This window comes from Archocentrus centrarchus, unplaced genomic scaffold, assembly GCF_007364275.1.
Source record: "Archocentrus centrarchus isolate MPI-CPG fArcCen1 unplaced genomic scaffold, fArcCen1 scaffold_83_ctg1, whole genome shotgun sequence".
Taxonomy (NCBI): Eukaryota; Metazoa; Chordata; class Actinopteri; order Cichliformes; family Cichlidae; genus Archocentrus; species Archocentrus centrarchus.
This window is the reverse complement of record NW_022060293.1, coordinates 403,671-425,082: the sequence shown is the minus strand read 5'-3', so window position 1 is coordinate 425,082 and position 21,412 is coordinate 403,671. Positions and strand designations below refer to the sequence as shown.

The 21,412-nt window shown below is 38.4% G+C and overlaps 1 protein-coding gene across 2 annotated transcripts in view; it reads left to right on the top strand.

Annotated features, from left to right (window-relative positions):
* Positions 1-21,412, top strand: part of pcdh11 (protocadherin 11) — a 142,344-nt gene that overhangs the window by 12,465 nt on the left and 108,467 nt on the right. The window contains exons 3-4 of one of the 2 annotated variants that reach the window (XM_030725912.1): positions 1,157-3,664; positions 9,203-11,286. In XM_030725912.1, coding sequence (XP_030581772.1) covers positions 1,157-3,664; positions 9,203-9,286 — 2,592 coding nt within the window. In that variant the 3' untranslated portion in view covers positions 9,287-11,286. Of the gene's footprint in view, positions 1-1,156; positions 3,665-9,202; positions 11,287-21,412 lie in introns of those variants that run through there. The other variant, XM_030725911.1, reaches the window with a different exon arrangement.

Genomic DNA, 21,412 nt, shown 5'->3' with positions numbered 1-21,412 from the left:
TCTTTCTCTGTCTGTCTTTTTCTCTCACACACTAGTATGGTATGGTATGGATCCATACCATATAACAGTTGTCAGTACTACACAAATAGTGAACATTAGTGCTAGATTTTTTGGGGTGGAAGGCAATTATTCTTAACAGTGAGTGCCCTTTCTGGGGGTATATTGTGGATTACTCATGCATTTGTTTTCATTATCCTCTGGTTTTACTTTTGCCTAGATTGATCTATTTCTGAGTGAAAAGCATTTCTAACAGGAAATAATTTTTGACTGTCTGTCTCTTTATGCATAGAGATTTGGCCTTGAGGTGTGTGCAAGTGATTTATTGGTGTGGCTTCATTTCCAGCTCTTTCTCTCACTCCTATTAGAAGTTTAAATGTTTATAATGTGTCTTGTTGCATTTTAACTTGACGCAGTACAGGAAGGTGGAGTGAAGTCTGAGAGCATGAGCAATCTGATGAGGAGGATAAAGACGTAAATGAATCCCTTCAGATAGTAGTTAGTTGAAAGTGAGGCCAGATCGTTTACCAAAAAAAATGGTCATTTGAATAGGATTTATTACAAAGCATTTAATATATTTTTCTGGGATTTATTTATAAGGTGACAGAAATGACTAAAAGCCTAAAAAAAAACTCGCAGATGATTAGCATGTTTGCACATTTGTAGAGACCCAACTGAGATGAGCAGAGCAGAGCAAAAAGCCAGCTGCTTTTGTTGAAGAATTTCCCAGGCTGTTTAACTTGACATTCATCAGAATGCATAAGAAGGGCTCCAAACGAACCTGAATAACCTAAGGAAATACCTCAACAAGATGTTTGTTGTTATAAGATAATTGAAAAATTTGCACTTTAAGAATAAAAATGCCCAAGGATGCTTTGGAATGCTTACCATATATCTCTGTTATTAGCCAAGTCAATATGTAATGTTTTCAGTTATACTACCAATATATCAGTCAAGTCTGTATTCATAAAAGAGGTTTAGCAATTTTTTTTGCACCAAATGAAACTTTCTCCCCATACAGTCTTGTCTCATATGTTTTTAAAGCTGTACATTTAAAATGTTAACATTCACAAGTTTGTTGGTTAGATTTTGTTTGCATTATTCAAATAGGTATATAAAAACAGCACCACCAATTAAATATATTGTCCTTTCTTTGCAGAGTGTCAGCGAGTTTGGCTTAGACATCATTGAGACGCCCGAAGGTGACAAGTGGCCGCAGCTTATTGTCCAACAGAACCTGGATCGTGAACAGAAGGATACCTTTGTCATGAAGATAAAGGTGGAGGATGGTGGCAACCCTCCCAAATCCAGCACAGCCATTCTCCAAGTCACTATTTCTGATGTCAATGACAATCGTCCCATTTTCAAGGACAGTGAGCTGGAAGTCACAGTACCAGAAAATGCACCTGTGGGGACATCGGTCGCACAGCTTCATGCCACGGATGCAGATTTGGGCTCCAATGCACAGATCCACTTCGCCTTCAGCAACCAGATCTCTTCCTCAACCAAACGTCACTTTGCCATCAACAGCTCTACTGGACTTATCACTGTGAAGCAGCCACTGGACAGGGAAGTAACTCCTGTTCATAAACTCATTGTCCTGGCCAGTGATGGCAGCTCCACCCCCTCCAGAGCTACAGTGATTGTTAATGTAACAGACATTAATGACAATGTTCCCTCTATAGACACTCGCTACATTATCAACCTGGTTAATGGAACTGTTCTGCTGTCTGAGAATGCACCTCTGAACACCAAAATAGCCCTAATTACTGTTACTGACAAGGATGCAGATCTTTATGGCAAAGTAGCTTGCTACACTGACCATGATGTTCCTTTCCGATTGAAGCCTGTCTTTAATGATCAGTTCTTACTAGAGACAGCTGCTCCTCTAGATTATGAGACGACTCGAGAATATGCAATTAAGATAGTAGCCTCGGATAGAGGGACACCTCCTTTGAACACTTCAGCTATGGTCTTAATTAAAATCAAGGATGAGAACGACAATGCACCCATCTTTCCCCAGCCAGAAATCCAGCTTTCCATACCGGAGAACAACGATCCCTCTACACAGTTAATAAAAATAAGCGCCACTGATGCAGACAGTGGACATAATGCTGAGATTATTTATACTCTTGGCCCTGATGCACCTGATGGGTTTAACATTGACAGACGGTCAGGAATTCTCTCTGTTGGCAAACGACTGGACAGAGAAAAACAGGAGAGGTACTCATTCAGTGTCATAGCGAGGGACAATGGCTCTACATCCCTGCAGAGCAATGTCACTGTCAAGCTGATTGTCCAGGACCTTAATGACAACAGCCCAACTTTCACACACCCTGAGTACAACTTCTATGTGCCTGAAAACCTGCCTCTCTATGGAACTGTTGGCTTAATCACAGTAACGGATGCAGATGCAGGAGATAATGCTGTTGTAACTTTGTCCATTTTGAATGGGAAAGACAACTTTATCATTGACCCCCAGACTGGTGTGATCAAACCCAATATTACCTTTGATAGGGAGCAGCAAAGCTCCTACACATTTATGGTAAAGGCAGCTGATGGAGGGCAACCTCCAAGCTCTTCTTACGCCAAGGTCACTATCAATGTTGTTGATGTAAATGACAATCGCCCTGTGTTCGTAATTCCATCCTCCAATTACTCGTATGACCTAGTGCGAACCACCACCACCCCTGGTGCTGTGGTCACCAGAGTGTTTGCCATTGACAATGACACTGGTATGAATGCTGAGCTGCAATACAGTCTCATCAGCAGCATCATCATTACATCTAGGGTCTCTCCTCGCGGTCTCTTTGCCATCGACAAAACAACGGGTAACATAACACTGCAGGAAAAAATAGTTGCAGCTGATCAGGGGCTGCATAGACTGGTGGTCAAAGTCAAAGATTTAGGCCAGCCGGAGTCATTACATGCTATTGCACTTGTTCATTTGTTTGTCAATGACACTGTTTCAAACGCTACCTTTATCCAAGAGCAGCTGCGAAAAAGCATGGAGACACCATTGGATCGCAACATAGGGGACAGTGAGGTAGCACCTCAAGCTAACGGATATGTGATTGTTGTCATAGCTATCATAGCAGGGACCATGACTGTCATCTTGGTGATATTTGTGACTGCTTTAGTGCGCTGCCGGCAGACACCCAGACACAAAGTAGTGCAGAAGGGCAAGCAAAGTGGAGAGTGGGTGTCACCTAACCAAGAGAACCGTCAGATCAAGAAAAAGAAGAAGAGAAAGAAGCGATCTCCCAAGAGTCTCCTCCTGAACTTTGTGACCATAGATGAATCCAAGCCTGACGACCCTACGCATGAGCATGTTAATGGCACACTGGATCTCCCTGTGGAGCTAGAGGAGCAAACCATGGGGAAGTACAACTGGGCAACCACACCCACCACCTTCAAACCTGACAGCCCCGATTTAGCCAAGCATTACAAATCTGCATCCCCTCAGCCTACATTTCAAATCAAACCCGAAACACCAGTGGCCCCAAAGAAACACCATGTGATCCAGGAGCTCCCCTTGGACAACACATTTGTGGTGGGATGTGACTCACTCTCCAAATGCTCATCGACTAGCTCCGACCCATACAGTGTCTCTGAGTGCAGCTGTCAGGGGGGATTCAAGACTGCGGGGCAAAGCACCAACCGACAGGTAATTCATGACTTCCTTTTTAAACCCACCCACACTAGTTCCCACTCACGGTCCCCTTGCTGTCCTCTGGTAGGTGATGTTGGGGGTGGGTGGGAACATGAAGGAAGGGGATTTACCTACACAGACCATGACCATGTCTTCATGAATGTCATTTCCACCTAAAAATCAGACGAAATTGAACAAACAAACAACAAAAAAAATCATAATTTGTTGCAATTAATACAGCAAACCTTCCACTGTACTGTTGTTAAGTCACCCTGTATTCACCCTGACCATTTAAATGCAGCCATAACTGTATAAGCATTTACCAAAATACATGTTTAGGTTAATTTCATTATCAAAAGCTTAAGCAATGGGAGTAGTACAATTATAATGGCTAGCTGTTTTAAAATTGAAAGTGAGTAGTTGGTGGCAGTGTAGCCTGGGATATTTAGCAACTCTGTATTTGAGGTATTAGGATGAATGAAGCTGTGGCTATCTGGCTGACAGTGTCAAAGGCCTCATTTCATGAGGTATTTGTTTAGGCAAAAGTGTGAAAGTAAAAGCACAAAAATAAAATGTGCTAAAACAACTTGATAAATAATTCCCATTTTTTTGTGGTTTCTGTCCTCAAAATATTAAGTGCTAGCTTTACTGTGCCAGTGATGCTTTGTGGGAGTGAAACTCATTTGAATGCCAAGGTACAGCAAAGGGCTTATGATTCCCTAAGAGATATGTGCCAAATGTGAAGTGCCCCAATAAATAAAAACTGGCAAAGGGAAATAAATGTAAATCAGAGGTAAGGAGAGGTGGCCTTGCTCAGTGCTGACAGCCAGAGCAGAGTGCTGTGGGGAAGACTGAGTACTGTTTGGGGCTGGGGAGGAGGAGGAGGGGTCACAGGGATCAAGGTGACGCAGAGCCTTGAGACCAATATACTTAAACACCAAGGGAGCAGTAGTCCATAAAAAAGCCACCTAGGCCAATGTTGCATTTAGCCCATAAATGTCCTACTTTAATGACCCCAATTATTGTTATAAATGGCATATGTTGATACAAATTCTTTACATTTTTTAAATAGTCTTACAACAGAGAGGATCAGAACAAAGGTTTGCCACGTCGATGTGTTGTAGTTTGTGTTTGACCGAACACCGAAGGGTGATATCGTCGTATTTCTAATACATGACAAAGTATGTTCATGGTGATATTTCACCTGCTATCACTTGCACAATGGAATTAATGAAGGCTGATTGGTCTGTGCATGGGGTCGTAATTTATTCATACCGATCTGTGTGTTGCCATAGTTTTCCCTTAGTGTCAAGCATCCAGTTGATTTTTCTGGCTTTTCCAATCATTTCCTTGTCTTTCGTTTTGCTTCTTTTGAGATTTTTGAAGATCCCATTGTTGCTTGGTTGCACTGGCTTTCGTTTTTGTTACTGTTTTGATCATGATTACCACAACTGTCATTCATACAATTCTGGGTCAATTTCATGATATTGCATCAATAATTGATTTTGTTTGATGAGGTGCTTGCTTTTGTTTGTGTCTAGCATCATATTGCACACAGTTTCTAGATCTTTGGTTCAGTTCTGTCTTTTTCCTCTCAATATGCTTCTATTGCTTTAAAAATTCATCATAGCATAGTTGTGGCAAATGACTGTTGATCCTGTGAAGTATTGTACTTAGGCTAATTTATGAAGACACCCACACAGACTTGATAGTCATTCCCTTCATCCACCTTTTATTTGAAACCCTAGTTAAAAGCTATGCTCTGCCATGGTACATTATACATAAGCCTACTACATGCCCCTGGTACCAAAGATTTCATCCATAATGTGTTTATATGACACACTGACGAGTTGTCAGAATGATTTTCCCCTCTTACGAGTAGTGGCTGCCCTGAAATATGCAGAAAGATTCGGTCTGTGTTCAACCGTTCTAAATTATTATCCGTTATGAATTTTATGCATCGAGGATTGAAATTGATTTCCACTCATGTTACTGATCAGAGTGTGGAATTTTTATTTTTAATTTTTTTGCAAATAATTTTAAATCACTGAATATATTATTATTAAACATTCTGCCAAATCTTCGGGCTACAGTTATATCTGATTATTCCTAAGGTATATTTATCCACTCTTCTAATTGAGCATGGGTTTTATGTGTACTATAATTTCATATTTTGGTATCATATCTTACTAGTATTTCAATATAGGCAAAAAATGTTCTCATTGATTATACTCGGCAATCCGTCTTTAGTGACGTTAAGCTGACAATATATCTATTTTTTTTCTGTCCCCTTGAGCAATTGGCAAGTGATTCCTCCCACTTTACACATTAGATTTCCCACAAGTTTAAAGTGTGCTTATTTAAAGCCTATGTTATAGAAGGAAATAGCACGAAGCTTTGCCTGATGAGAATCACTGGCTGCAAAGGTTAATTAAATGCACTAAAGGGTTAATCACTCGTAATACAGTATGATTAAAATCACTCTAATTGGTTTGAGAATGAGGCTGATAAGAAAGAAGAAAAAGGCAGCTGTCCTTTAAGAATACCGCAAACTAGCCTTAGGTGAGTCCTGTCCTCAGGATCCAAAGTGATGTGGCAGTAGATGACCAGCACCCATGTTTGTTGAAGCACTATTAAAATTTCATCAGTTTGATTTAATCTTTGTGCTTCTTTAAAGAGACTAAATTTTCAAGTTTCAAAGTGCACCTATAAAAAGCACTTCAAAATGTATGGTTTTTGATCTGATGAGATAAAAAAAAAAATGTTTGGGAACTTTGTAGTGTGGTTCTTAAAACAGAAATTGCATCTGGTCTGTAAGTGGCAGCTATTCAGTCTCTCTTCAGCTTAACTTAATATTAAAAATCCAAAAGCAAAGATCATAGTCACTTTTCTCTGTTCTTCATCAAAGTGACACAATTCTTTAGTGCATTAAAGTAATATCTAATTGTTACACATCTAAAGAAGGTGAAAATGAAGCATAGACAAAAAGCCCAGACATGGAATAACAATAGGGAGGGGATGTGGGAGGAGATAATTATGGTTGAAGGTCAACAAAATGTTTCCAGGGACTTTACAGATGTAGCTGATAAAGAGTAAAGCTTGTAAAAATACTTCAGAGACTACAGATTTGTGCCACCATATGGCTTCATTATACAGTAAGAGCTATAAATGCAAATCTCCTCTTTTCCCTCCCTTCTCTTCCTAGTTTTTATGCATCTCATCATTTTCTTTTAACCCCTACCCCCTTGATATTAGAGGTCAATCTGCCTCCAGTGATGAGGAACACTTGTGAGAGTATGTGATTTAGAGGAATCAGATCAAATGACTACTTTCCTGCTGAAGTGATCTCAGACATCATCATGAATACGTTGGCTAATATTTTCGTATGTTTGGCCCATAAGTCTGGCCAAAGAGCAGGAAGGTTTATTAACATTTTGTTAGTGTTTTGTGATACCACTGCATACAGTACTGTGCAAAACTTTTGAGCCACCCCTCATTTCTTTATATTTTGCTTCCAATGAGCCAGACTTTGTTGTAATTTATTTTAAAGTGGTCTTAGAGCTATAGTTCTAGACCTCTGAAAGACTTTCAAAATTTTTCTTTGGACATTGGCTCCTTTTTCACCCATTTTCAGTCCAGTTCTTGTACCTGATCATTTTCAGAGGATTGTTTTTTTTTTTTGTTTGTTTGTTTGTTTGTTTGTTGGTTAAGCCACTTAACACTGACCTGTGAATCATTCAAGCATTAAAAAGGGCACCTAACTCAAGGGATAAACCAGTGCTGTGTCTACACTTAACAGACAATTTAGCAACAACAAAAAAAACAATTAATTTTAGGCACTTAGTTACTAGGAGTTGGTCACAAAGGCATAGTCACAGTGGTTTCAGTGGAAGGTTGGCTGTCAAGAAGACATTTTTAAGGAAGGGAAACAGGGAAAAGGTATGCCAAATTACACATGAACTGGACTGAAAATTAGTGACAACAGCTTTTATGGGTTGATCACTCTATCACTATCTATGTAAAACATGGTGGAGGCTCTGTCATGGTTTGGGGCTGTATTTCAGGGGATCTTGTCAAAATTGATGTAATTACAAACGTAATTACAAACACAGACCCATCAGATCCACCATGCAATACCATCTGGAACACATCTGATTGGCAATGGCTTCATTTTTCAGCATGCCAATGATCCCAAATACACTGCCAGTGCAGTAAAAGCATACCTGGATAGAAAAACATACGATGGAACACTATCAGTCATGGATTGGTCTCCCCAGAGCTCGGACCTCAACATTATTGAAGCAGTGTGGGATCATCTTGACAGAGAACAGAACAAAAGGGAGCCAACATCCAAAGAAGAGTTTTGTATGTCCTTCAAGAAGCCTGGAGAACTGTTCCTGAAGACTGCTTAAAGAAATTACAAGAAAGCTGCCTAAGAGAGTTCAGGCAGTGTTGAAAACTAAAGGGGGTCATACCAAATATTGATTTTCAAACTTGTTAGAACTGTAGAAACTTTGTTTTTGCCTTATATACTGTATTTCAATGTTCGTTTGCACAATTTTCAATAAACCTCTGAACCTATTTCCCATTATCCTAGTACAATCTAAAGAAATTAGCTTGGCACAGTACTGTACACTGCATAAAAATAGTATTTTATAGCTGTATTGGCTAACAAGGGCAATATTAAACTAGATTTTTCCACACATCTTTTATTTCTGTGGGGGAAGGAATGGGTCAGTCACACTTGCCACCTACAGTTTGATGACAGAATGTTTGTGCTTAATGGTAGTGGGTGCACAGCCAGGTGTAGAAACTATGCTTTAACTAGGCACATTGGTCGATTTCAATGCCAGTTTGAAATCCTTGCAACTGATTATGGTTTTGTTTGTAGTTTTTTTTGTTTGTTTGTTTGTTTTGTCTTTTTCTTTGTTTGTTTCTTTTTTATTTCTGTTGAATCATTGTTGAGTCATTGCATATGTAATCACTGTGCTTTGTTAATGTAAGCACTATCAAGCCAGATTCTTCCTTATTTAGACTTTGGCAGATGTGTTGCTACTTTTGTGAGGAACAGCAAAATGTCATATTCTGTACATATCAGAGGACCCACTGGCAAGGGTCCAAAATAAAGACTGGGCCTAAATTAATCCAAATGTTTTTATTTATTTATTGTTTTGTTTTTTCTTTTTTGAGGGGAAATAAAGAGTGCTGCACTAGTGTGGTGGGAGAGCAAAAAAAAGACAAATTGGGAGTGGTAATTGGATAAGATTGCATGCTCTGATAAGTACAGGAAAATGCACAAATGTGTGACACCTGTAGCATTCTTCAAGGAAACCTGACAAGATAATGACTTGATTGCCAGCCGTACCTTGAAGAATGTTTCTTTTCTTTTCTTCTCTCTTTTTTTTTTAAATATCATCTACACTCTTTTCGGAGTTTTCTTTAATCAGTGTTCAACGTAGCCTCACACTGATAAGGCTACAGCATAGGCTGCTCAGAGCTCAATGATATTGTAACGACAATCTCCCTATATCTGTCTGTCTCTCTATATTTCAGGAGATGGCACTGAAACCACCACACTATGGCACACTCTGTGGCACAGGTACAGCTCGCTCCCACAGGATTAAAATCAATCTCTAGCTCCCAAAAGAGAGAAAAGAAAGAAAAAAGAGAGAAAGAGAGAGAGAGAGAGAGGGCAGAGAGGGAAGAAGGAAGGCAAGAACTGAAGAGGTGAAAACAAGTACTTTACTGCCTCTACAGCCTCAAACCACACCTCTTCATACAATCGAATGAAAAGATAAATTTGGAGGGGGTTGGGGGTGGTGTCACAGAAAACAGACAATGCTTCATGTTGCTGCCTGAAACTTGACAAAGCCCCTCGTGTGAATCTGCTGGAAGTTGGAAATGCTTTATTGAGTCCTCTGCTATTATTTACCTGTGTCAATGAGGATGATATTGTATGCTCCATGCCCTCCTCAAAAAATGTCCCACTCCAGCACCCACTCTGTAAAATAGGTGTCAAATACAGTCAGTAGATCTGTAAAGTATGTTTATATGTATGTATGTATATCTATCACAGAGTTGATGGTGTTTATATTTATTGATTGCATTTGATTTACCTTGTTTTCAAAACTGCCTGGTGGCCATTTTATTTTCCTACTTTATATTTTTTGTATCATTTGATGTTGCTCTATCTGGGCTTGAGCAGAACTAATGATTTTTAATATATTTATGCTGCAAAGCCTATGACCTGTAGGCTTCCATTAGTATTGAGCCCGCGCACAGTGTACCATGTCTGTCACCATTCGCCTCTTTTATTTCTACTTTTGCAGCTGATAACATTGTTGGTGACAAGTGTGGCTGATGTTACAGATACATGCATGGCCCTGCAATACCAATCACATTCGTAGTGCTTTACAACTGTGCTACCGATCGCCATGCTGTTATTACACTGGTAGAAATGGTAGGACAAGTTTAATACTTTAAGCTAAGCCACAATCACAAGGGACTAACTGCTGGGGTTATAATCAAAAGCTGTTTATGTAGGGCAGATTTGAAGAGCGCTAAGCCTAACCTTTTGTGTGTCGCTTACTATTTCTAAGTCGGAAGTGATTTAACTATTGGGATCCATATTAAAATGACTCCAGATGGTAGAAAAAAAAGTCATAATTATAATCCTCTGGCAGTCGTTAATATGATTTCTTGGGTTCAAGCAAAAAAAAAAATGACTTGACTTTGTACACTTATTTACATTGAATAAAGACATTTTCTGATGAGAAAAAGACTGAATAGCAAAATAAACAGGTACTGCAGGATTCAGTTTAAGAACAGCAATAAGTTAAGATTTGATGAAAAATAAATAGACAGATCCACTATGGTGCAATTCATACTTCTTATTAAGAACATCGTTTTCTTCTACTTTTTCTTCACTCATAGAACCGTCATGGCACATTTTGTCTTACTGAATCATTTCTACAGAACACACCAGTAACTGGCTTGATGGGTTTGCAGCATTATTGTTCAATAGTCCTGTTAATTGGTAAGCTAAATGTCTTCGCTAGGTAAGGCCTAAAAGGCACCTTCAGTACAGAAATATAAACATAGAATTAGAGTAATTAAAATGGACAAAGTCTGTGTAGTCAGTTAGAATTGTACAGATGGACTTTGCTGGGGCTGTTTTTTCCTTCTTTAAGAGACTATATATAGTTAAATGAAATGACTGCACAGACAAGGCGCCTTTTTGATTTTGTTCCAATCTTTAATCTGTCATGGTTGTACAGACTGTGTCCATTTTAAAGCTTTTAATTTTATGCGTGTCACTTCTTTGCAAGGCAGGTTGTTATTATTTAAGGAGGTATATTCATGTAATTATGGTATCAAATGTATTCACTACTGCGTAGGAGCCACAGTATAAAATATACATAGCATCCTAGCACTGTGTAATAATTAGATTTGCCTGATCTTTGGGGAAAAGACAAAAAAAAAAAAAACATACAGGGGAAAGCTTTTGTCCTTGTAAGGGAGACGGAAAACCTCACTTTTATTCAATGTGAAGTACAATATGCACCTTACATGATCTTTGTAATTGACTTTGATTTGCCAGTGTGGAGAAAACTGTAAATGTTTTGTTTATGTATGTGTGCGCTTCTGAAATTTATTAAAGTCTTTTGCATTGTATTGCATATTTTGATGACTCTTCTTATTCATTGTTTTAAACATCCAATATTAGTTTGCATCACACAGTTTTCTGCACACGATATTGTGTCTGCCTGATGAGAACAGTAAGACTATAATGAGGCGAGCGCACGTTGCAGAATAATCTGTTGTTTTTCTCATATACACTTAGTTGGTGACATTAAGTATTGGTAAAACAGGCTGTGGCCTGTAGAAATATGTGTGGCTGTGTTGGTTTAGACAGCATTAATAGGTTCATTTCAGCCATAAAAAAACAAAAACAAAAAAAAAACAAAACACCCATACATTTCTTTTTACATTTTGCAACAGTATACCACTTAAATAGGAGAAAAAAAAAAAAAAAGATTTACATCGCTAATTAGGAACAGCTTACAGATAAAAAGCTATGGAAATTATGAGAAGATCACATCCTTTGAAGTGCGCAGACAGAAAACAGCCAAACAGAAGCTTTTTTTGGACCAACACATTTTTTTTTTTTTTTTTATTTGTCTCCCCTCTATGAGCGCTGATAATGATCATTTGATAAAGATAACTCTGCTATTATGATGTACAGTAGGGCGCAAAAACAGGGTTTTACACATCTGAGAGAGACTGATGCGAGAAAGTACAATAACCACTGCTCAAACATTGTGTTGTGCAGTGTTTATACGGATTTGATCCAAAAATACAGACTTGAAAGGCACAAAACAAAAGCCTGGGTAGAGACAACAGAAAATGTTTAATTGCTTATCAAAGTTGCTTCATATTTTGAAACCAAGAGAGCTAATCAGTTCCTGTGGGAAAAGTGTCCTTGGTGATTTGAGAAAATGGTGCACACTCAAGAAAAGCATCTTCCAATGGAGAGTGCATAAATGTCAGCTTTCTATTAATAGATAAATATAAATCTGATAAATGCACTGTCTTGGCATAAAAAAAACAGGGACCAGGGATAGATAATAAGGCAGATGTATCTCTTTGAGGAACATAAATTTAGTTTGATTTTTTCTTTTATATATAATTAGGCAATAAATGTTTTCAAACGAACCATAAATAAATGTAACAGCCAGGCCATTAATGAGTCTTGACATTTGTTCATGAGTAGTATGTGATAAATGGAGTTTTCTTTTGCTTCTTAACACAAATTAAGAAAGAAACAAGGAAAGGAAAAGTCTTCAGTGAATGCTGGGCTGTTGTGATCTATAACAGACAATCTTCTTGCTATGTCTGTGGACCAGTCATTTTGTTGCTTTTGTTTGTTTTTAGAAAATTGGGATGTTAGTGAGTGCACATAAAATTCAGTACTTTTATCTTTTAATATGGCTGTTAAAGCTTGTACCACAGCTACATTACAGTATGTCACAGAGCACAGCATTAGCAGAGTTTCTTTGTTGACATATTGATTCATGATTTATGAGAAGGCAGTATTCAATTTCATTTACCAGGCCAGCAAGCAAGTTATATGTACTAAGTTTGATTACATATTGTATAATGCAATGATATGTCTGCAGATGGAGCATCATATACAGACCAGGCACACATTCGTCCATTGGTTGTGTTGGTGGTGGGGCTCACCATATGTTCTTCATTAATTATATGTATATGTTTCTTTTTCCACTTTCTTTGCTTCATCAGTAACAAAGTGACTTCTTATTTTCCTGTAATGTCTTACTGCATTATTTAAGCATGTGTTTATTACTAGTTAAAAATACTGAACTCCAGCATTAATCAGAAAGCATGTGTGAAGTTTGTTATACCAGACAAAGACTGCATGGCTGGCCCGGTGACTTTCCTCAACCTTGAGAATGCAATCAGTGCAATCAGTAAATCAGCCCTGTTATCAGTGCTTTGCCTCTAATAAATGTAACATAAAACTTAAGCATATCTGTTATTTATGTGGTAAAGATTGCAAAGGAGCAATTGAGATGGCAAAAACCATTACACATTGATTTTACAAGTCACTCAGATTCTCTTCTGGGATCAATGATATCTGCTGCAGACAGTATAGAATTACAATTCAAGATTAAAGATTGTTTAAATTAAATGACTGGTGCAGTTGCTTTCTCAACTCACTGTTTAAAAGAATTTTGAATTCCGTTATCTTAGGACTGCATTACATGCATTCTCTATCCATCTATGTATCTACCCATCCATCCATCTTTAATCATTTCATAGCGGTCACTACAGTGGACCTGTTCTCTTGCATGTGTTTTGATGTTATAGTTGCATATCAGCCAACACAGTGGATGCTTGTGCATCATCTCATACACAGCTACCTATTGGCCAGTCATGGGATGTTTTTTTTTTTTGTTGTTGTTATTTTTATTTGTTATTTGAATGTAATTAATAGGCTCATGATTAGTCAATGCTAGCAGTAGTGAGAGTGGATCTGAGGATGCAACATCATTTTCTGTTATTGGTTTGTTAAATACATATTTCTCTGGTTCAAAAGTCAAATGCATGGTGTGCAGCTGAGTGGACATGTTTGTAACTCCATGAAAAATAGGTTCATAAACAAAATTTCAGTTGCATTGTTTTTTGTTTTTATGCCGAAAGAGGAATAAAAAAAAAAAAACTGTTGACTGAGGTTCTCATAATTCATGCATGAAAGGGTATATATATATATATATATATATATATATATATATATATATATATATATATATATATATATATATATATATATATATATATATATATATATATATATATATAAGTGAATTAAACAGGTTTAAAATGAAGGCATTTCATATTTTGGTTGTCTTTGGGGAGGTATAGGTCAATTTAACAAGCAGCAAGCATGCTCAGGGTATGATGTGAAATTGTCCCGAAGCAATACTGAGTGTGTAAGCAGAGGCTATTTATGCATGTTCTGTGCAGTGGTGCAGGAAACAAGAAGATGCTGTTTTTTCTGTTGCACTCCACTCAAGGCAACACTCCACACAATTGCTGCCAAATCTCTGCCAAACTGAATAATTCAATCATCCCCCCATTGCTGCGGTGGTCTATCTACCTTTGTGTGTGCAACAATCAAATCAGTGTGGAAGCCTGCCGTGTGGTTCTTTCTGAGACACTGAGTAGCTCTACAGCCTGGAGATTGTTTTCATTGAAAACAATTCTGTTGATTAAACGAGGTGTGACTGTGGAGCAGGCATCTGAAGAACATCGATTGCTTGTACAATTGTTTGTTCCTTGTTAAAAGTGTGATCTAAAACAGTGGACGCCATTAGTGTGCAAGGAGCATATGGTTGGCTGGTGTGCCCCTAAGACAGTGTGTATCTGTATTTCCTAAAATATCCCAGGTAAAGAAATCCATTGTGATCACTTGTGTGGGCTCAATAATACCTTTTGATTAGTAACCACATAAAATTCTTAAATTATACTTCCCATTGGTTAACATGGCTTTATCAGTACCTGATTTATATTATTATATTGCATTGTATTTTTTCTTTTGTGAATGTGCATTACTTCATACAGATAAATGAGCTTTACAACATTCTTCAACAGATAGTGCCCTCGCCATTACGCTGGATTCAAGCTTTGCTTCGCCCATGTCCACCCAGCTCTAATTCCCCTGAAAAATAGACTGCTGTGAAGATTAGGTAAAATGAAAAATTACCAAGATGCTTTATGTGTTTTCTTTTTTTTTTACCACCTGGGCACTAGTGGTGCACCTAAGTTTTGTGGACATCTGCAACAAACTAGCAGTCACATAAAGGTTGTTTGAGTTGAATTAATTCCTCATTACCAGCCATAGCACTGCATTGATACAGAGCAAGATCAAAAGTGTTGGAGTCATTTCATCTTACTTAGTGTAATTTAACTACAACAAAGTTATTCCTTAAAAAAAGTTGAAGTCAAATGTCATATTCTGCAAACAACTTCATATAGCGCTGATTTCAGAAGGTAGAAAATGTGTTTCCCAAAACTGAGTGGAGTTTTCCCTGCATTCTCTGAGATGTGTCGTGTGTGTATAATGACTTAAGTAAACTGGGTTCTAATTTCCCACTGATATTATGTGGTACATAGCCATTATTGTTACCACTACTTTTATAGTGTTCCTGTTGTGGAAGGAGTTTTTTTTTTTTCTTCTTCTTTTTTTGGTCAATGCAATAATGCCAGGGGATGCAGTCTTGGAAGTGTGTAGCTTGTGTTGGTTGTTGGGGCAGGTGTGATAGTTGGAGTTGGTGTCATCCTATTGCAAGACAATCAGCAGCTGTAGCTTTTTTAAAGCATACAGTGGAATACCTGTATGGCAATCTGCCACGCTATTTCATAGCCATGTCCCACTATAGGTTATTGTTCAACAATATCTGATGCTGTCAAAACTGTGTAAAGCAGATATTCTTTTCTGAAATGTAACTGGGTTGCTTGACTGATGGCATGTAATGACTGGTGATATGTAAATCAGGTTTCAGCTGTCTGCATTTGAACACTGCTCTTTTGAAACAGACTAACAATACTCCACACATGACAAAAACAACTGTTCCTAGAAATGATGTTTTAGCTCAAGAGAATTAGTCAGTGTCAAGGATGTTGTCATGACAAGACGCATACATGTTTGCAAGCTGAAGGTGTCCAGACTAGAAGGCGGCAACTTAAAGACATTGTCCAGGGAAGGCTATGTCTGTGCCCTCCTTAATCCTGGTAATCCTCGTACAGAATTCTTGATTTGCTTTTGTAAAAGAGATTGGGAGATGATAAGATGCTCGTCCGCCTCCTTAGAATAGCTGATAATCTGGTTTGAACAGAGGAATCAGGGGGTATTTAGCCTGCCTTAACATTTGCCCAAGCAGATGGCACTGACGGGGGAAGGCACAACCTTAACCTTCATCCCCCTCCCTCTCTGCTTGGTCTACTTTGGGGGAAAAAAAAAAAAAAAGAACAGTGGGATGATAATCAATGTTGTTTATTTTGCTGCTTGACTCTTTAAGTACTTTCAGCCAGATTATAGGCTTTTGCAGGGGATAATCAGGAGACCACAGACAATTGCTTTTTTCCCATCCTGACAGTATCCCCCCACGAACGCGTAAAGAAGGCGATTTAAAGTAGATGCCAACTCCTAATTCCTGATTAGTCCCATTGCAAACCCTGTTAAAATTAACTGGACACTGTGCTAATCACTGCATTTTGAACACTTGCTGTTCTGGTACAGTGGACATACCGTATCCAACAAGTAAGGCGACTTCCCACGCGTGATATCTCCATTAATACTTCCTTTTGAGGCCCCCTCGTCCTCAATGTGATGACATACAAACACACTATGAACCCTAAAAACTGCTTGAGGGTAATTGTAACACTTCAGGACTGAACAGCTAGTGTGCTGATCTATTGTAAAAACAGACAAAGACAAGCCCCTTCACCTCAGTGTTGTAAGGTAATAAAAAGAAAGAAAAAGAAGAAAATGTTCTTCTTATTTCAGCAGCACATACTGAAAATAACAGATGTTAAGTTATTCACCTAAAACTGTAAGGTTCCGATTGCACTGTTATTGAAAGCTCACGTGCATATTATCAAAACTGCAGTAGCAGTTTTGATAGCATTCATGGAAGCTGTAAGCATGACAGTATGTAAGCCATTAAGCCATTTATATTAGTTCCCTAAGTCTACCTCTCTAACTTAATGCCTCTGGCAATCTTCTCAGCTTGGACTGGACACCTGCAACAAAAGCATTTCAACAAATGAGATGAGCCCATTGACTAATTAGAACTGTGCACGGCATATGTGTGCGAAAGGACAATTTAACTAAAGCATTTGTTGCATCCAGTTTTTCTTTGTCTCTGCAGTTGTGTTCTATAACAGGATATTGTGCATAGCTGTCAGGCTCAGTCTGGGGTAGAAGACAAAAGACAAGCAGCCCAGAATGCATCCTACTCAAGCATGTACACAGTGCAAAGTTAATCCACATATTCACAATGACATGCTGATTGTCTGTCTGTGCTCTCACTTCATCCAGACGCAAGCAAAAGAGTCAAGCACTCTCAAACATGCATTTTGAGGGGAATGGTCATTTTCAAAGCAATTTGCATGAGACACACAAACATTATACATTGTAATTGCACCTATCACCACAGCTTGATATCCTTGTGTGATACTTGCTATAATTGATGCAGTTATTGCATTTGTTTCTTCTCATCCATGCTGTGCTATTTAAGTGCTTCCTCATAATAAAAATGTATTTGATGTGATGTGCTTGAAAGCTGATGTCAGCAAGGAGTATGTGCAGAACCATTAACAGAGAATATTAGATGGTGAACCACATAAAGCTAATGCTAGGCAGTGGTAACACGCATCATGCAGCTCATACTAATTGCTTGGACCTTTACTTTTAGCAATGTTAAGACATTGCCAGCTCTTTGAGTTGAAACCACAACACTGACATGGTCACAAAACAAAACACAACATATCAGTGTCTTTAAAAAGCTGTTGACCAAATCCCTTTTATCCATCGGAAACAGCTTTTAATATACAGCCGCTAATAGTGTAAACTTTATGTCCAAAAATATGCCACAACAAAAGCAGAAAGACAGCAAGAGCTTGAAATGCAAAAGAATAACTGAATCAGGGATATTTTGCAAAGACTTCTTAAGCAATGTGTGTGATATTCACAGATTGGCATGAAGAATTTCAAGGCATTCTGTATTCAAAAACAGCAACAACTCATTCCCAAGATCAGTCATACTTCTTCATGGTATTTTGACAGTGTTTGCAGAAGAGGTCTGTGTTTTTTGAATGTATCATTACGAAATGATAAGGCTTCATGTCACATACTTGTGCTTCTCACACACACTTTGAGATTTGCACTTTCTGCTGGTAGGATTCAATATGCAGGAATTTGGAGACATAGATTTGAACACCTCAAACTCATTTTCCTGTAAACATTTCTTTAATAAATACATTAAAATTATATATATATATATATATATATATATATATATATATATATATATATATATATATATATATATATATAAAACCATTTTAAACCATTAATCCCGTTGTTCAATAATGAATAATGAATAATTAATTTAAATGCTGCTTAACTGCGCGGCACCGCACATCGTGCATTCTGAACACTGCACGTAATACTTCAAACAGACAAGGGAGACAAAAAAACCCCAAACAAACTTAAAATCAGTGCGCACTATAAGAAATAAACGAATCAATTGCAACTTAAAAGTGTGGCCCATTGGGGCGCGCATAATGAACGATAATCAATTCATTACACGCATCTCAAAAGTTAAATTCTCAAATGATAATAAAACATTAAAATACAAACAAACATCCATCCACCCATTTTCTTCCGCATATCAGGGGCCGGGCTGCGGAGCCGCAGCCTGAGCAGTGAAGCCCAGACGTCCCTCTCCCCCAGCCTCCTCCTTCAGCCTCCGCCTGATTCTGAGCTACGGTGTAACCTACGTAAGTGGCCGGTGTTGTTGCCGACATTAATGCTTGTTTAGGTGCATTGCGTGTGTTAATTACCGTGTCGTCCTGTTTTTGTTTTTGTTTTGTTTTTTTAAAGGTGCAAACATATTTGTTCCTCTAGTTTTTTTTGCTTCTTTGTACAAACTTGGGGGAAGTAGCCGGAAGTGCACGCAAGGAAATGACGGTGGTTCTCGGTGGTGCGCTTTAGGTTATGTTATAAAACTTCAAAAATAACTAACGATATTAGACCTAATAAAAATATAAGCCAAGATTAACAGAGTTATGGCATTTTTCTATAACAGTGTCAGGGCTGCAGTTCTATCGGGTGGCAGATAGCTGTGTAAATCTTAATAGTTAGGCTAACCGATTAGTACGTCTAGTACCGAGTGGTGACGATAGCATACTCATCTAGTCGACTAGTCCTGCACATCCACACACACACACACACACACACACACACACACACACACACACACATATATATATATATATATGCATTTGTTTCTTTCCACAACTTTCTTTCCATACACTTTTCAGCAAAATAAATTTATAGGTATGGCAGATGTATTGCACACACAATTCTCAATTTAGATTACATGTACACATATCCACACATACAGATATGCGCTGCTTGTGATGGAGAACACATGTGTTCAAAGCCAGAAATAATGGACAGCATTTCAATGACTTCAGTGAATTGTGCCGACCTTATTGTATTGTGTGGATGATTGTGTGATGCTCCCTCAGATAATGACTGTGCCCTATTTTGACTTTGAGGCAATGACCTGAAATAAGGCACACAAGTGAAATCTGAGTCTCGATGAACCTGGAAGTGATTAAGGTCACCCAGACACACCACATTTGTTTGCCCGGTGACTCACATCAGCCGATGTCTGCAAATCATTTGGGAGCGCATTGTGGGAATCCTTCCCAATGCAAACAATGACCGTGTATAGCAAGCTTAGGAAGAGTTTCAGAATGATTGGTTCACCTATATAACTGTGAAAGCAAATCCAATCTAAGTTCAGCTCTATAGGTATACACATTTGGGTTTTTGTTTTCAATGTACCACTTTCTGAACAAAAACCTTTCCTGAAAACTACAGTTTTTTTAGACTGTCCAACAAAATGAACAATATGGTGAGAGTGTAATCAAAGATTTCACAGCATGCAGTGATTGCTATGCATTAGCTCTGGACGCTGACTAGACAAAGGGGGGGGGGGGGGGGGGGTCACAAAAGTTAAAAAAGGGTGCTATTAGTGCAAGTGCACAGCAGAGTACAGTGAGTCAATGAAAGTTTCTTAGGGACATAAAAATGCACCCAACTACTTAAGTATGAATCACATATAGGGGAAGTAAAATATCAAGTAACTGAAGATGTCACAAAAGATGATGCAACATTGAATCCTGGATTCATTTTAAGTTAACTCTATTCAGCGCCTTAATGCATTATTTAACAAAGTGACTGAAAAGGCTGAGTTCCTTAGTTCAAGTCTGACATGATGCACATATGACTTTGGGGGAAACATGGATAACATGAGATCATGTCTGCCTCTTGAGGGGAGGATGCACTGAGTGGATCTCTTTTTGTGCCTTGCTATTCTGCTGGGGATCAGTAAACAGCTCCTCGCAACAGCCACGATGAAAACTGCTATTCCTCTGCTGTATATGTAAATCAGAGTAGGGGGATATAATGAAATAATGAATTCTCCCTTTTTTCCCCCCTTTTTTTTCAGGAGGGACTTGTGGGACCCACTATTTTTAGACACAACAAAGAGATTGCCATGGGTGTCCAGTCTCTCTGGTTAAGTTATGGAGTTTTATCCAACTTGTCAATGATGAACTGCTTCTTTCAGTGCTTAAAGGCATGCTGGGTAAAAATGGAGGCCTGTGTCTCCCCTCCAGACAATTTCAATTAAGCCTCTGTGGGGCTTAATGAATGGATGTGTCAATAAATGGTCACCCCCCCCCCCCCCCCCCCCACCACCACCTTAATAGATTATGAACATTATCAATAAGATTATGGGAGTTGATTCTGAGTTTTGTGCTGTGTGTATGTACTGGCCACATGCATAGCAAGCCTGTAAGATGACCCTCCCTGCCAGCAAGAATTGCTTTGTCACTCAGACAAATGTGGCAGATGAATGCTCAGCATGATGCTGGGTTATTTGTCATCTGGTGTTCTCTTTCTAATGGGTTTACTGTTGACGATCCAGGTCAGAGAAGGACAAAGCGCTCTGCATCAGAAGTTACAAGAGAACCTTAAGAAGGGTCACTTGATAGATCCTAACCTTTTAGACTCCAGAGTGTAACTCTTTTATAATTCCAACTATATCTTTAATCTTAACCTCCACCAAAACAAAACCCTTTTGTTTATGAAGCTCTTTCTGACCTGCTTGGGGTTTTCTCTCTAATAATGTAGGTCTTTACTTTAAAATATAAAGTATTGTGAATTGGCACTATATAAAAAAAAAGCAAATTGAGCTGAATTGAATTAAATTTCACTTAAGATGCTGCTGTCCACCCCACAGGACATGCGAAGCTGAGTATTTTTTTGTCCCTAAGAACTGCTTAACTCTGTTAGGGGTGTATGTTTATCCCCGTAATTTACTCTAACACCTTTATCTAACATATTCTTAATATAACATTTAACCTTGAAAATGTGATATT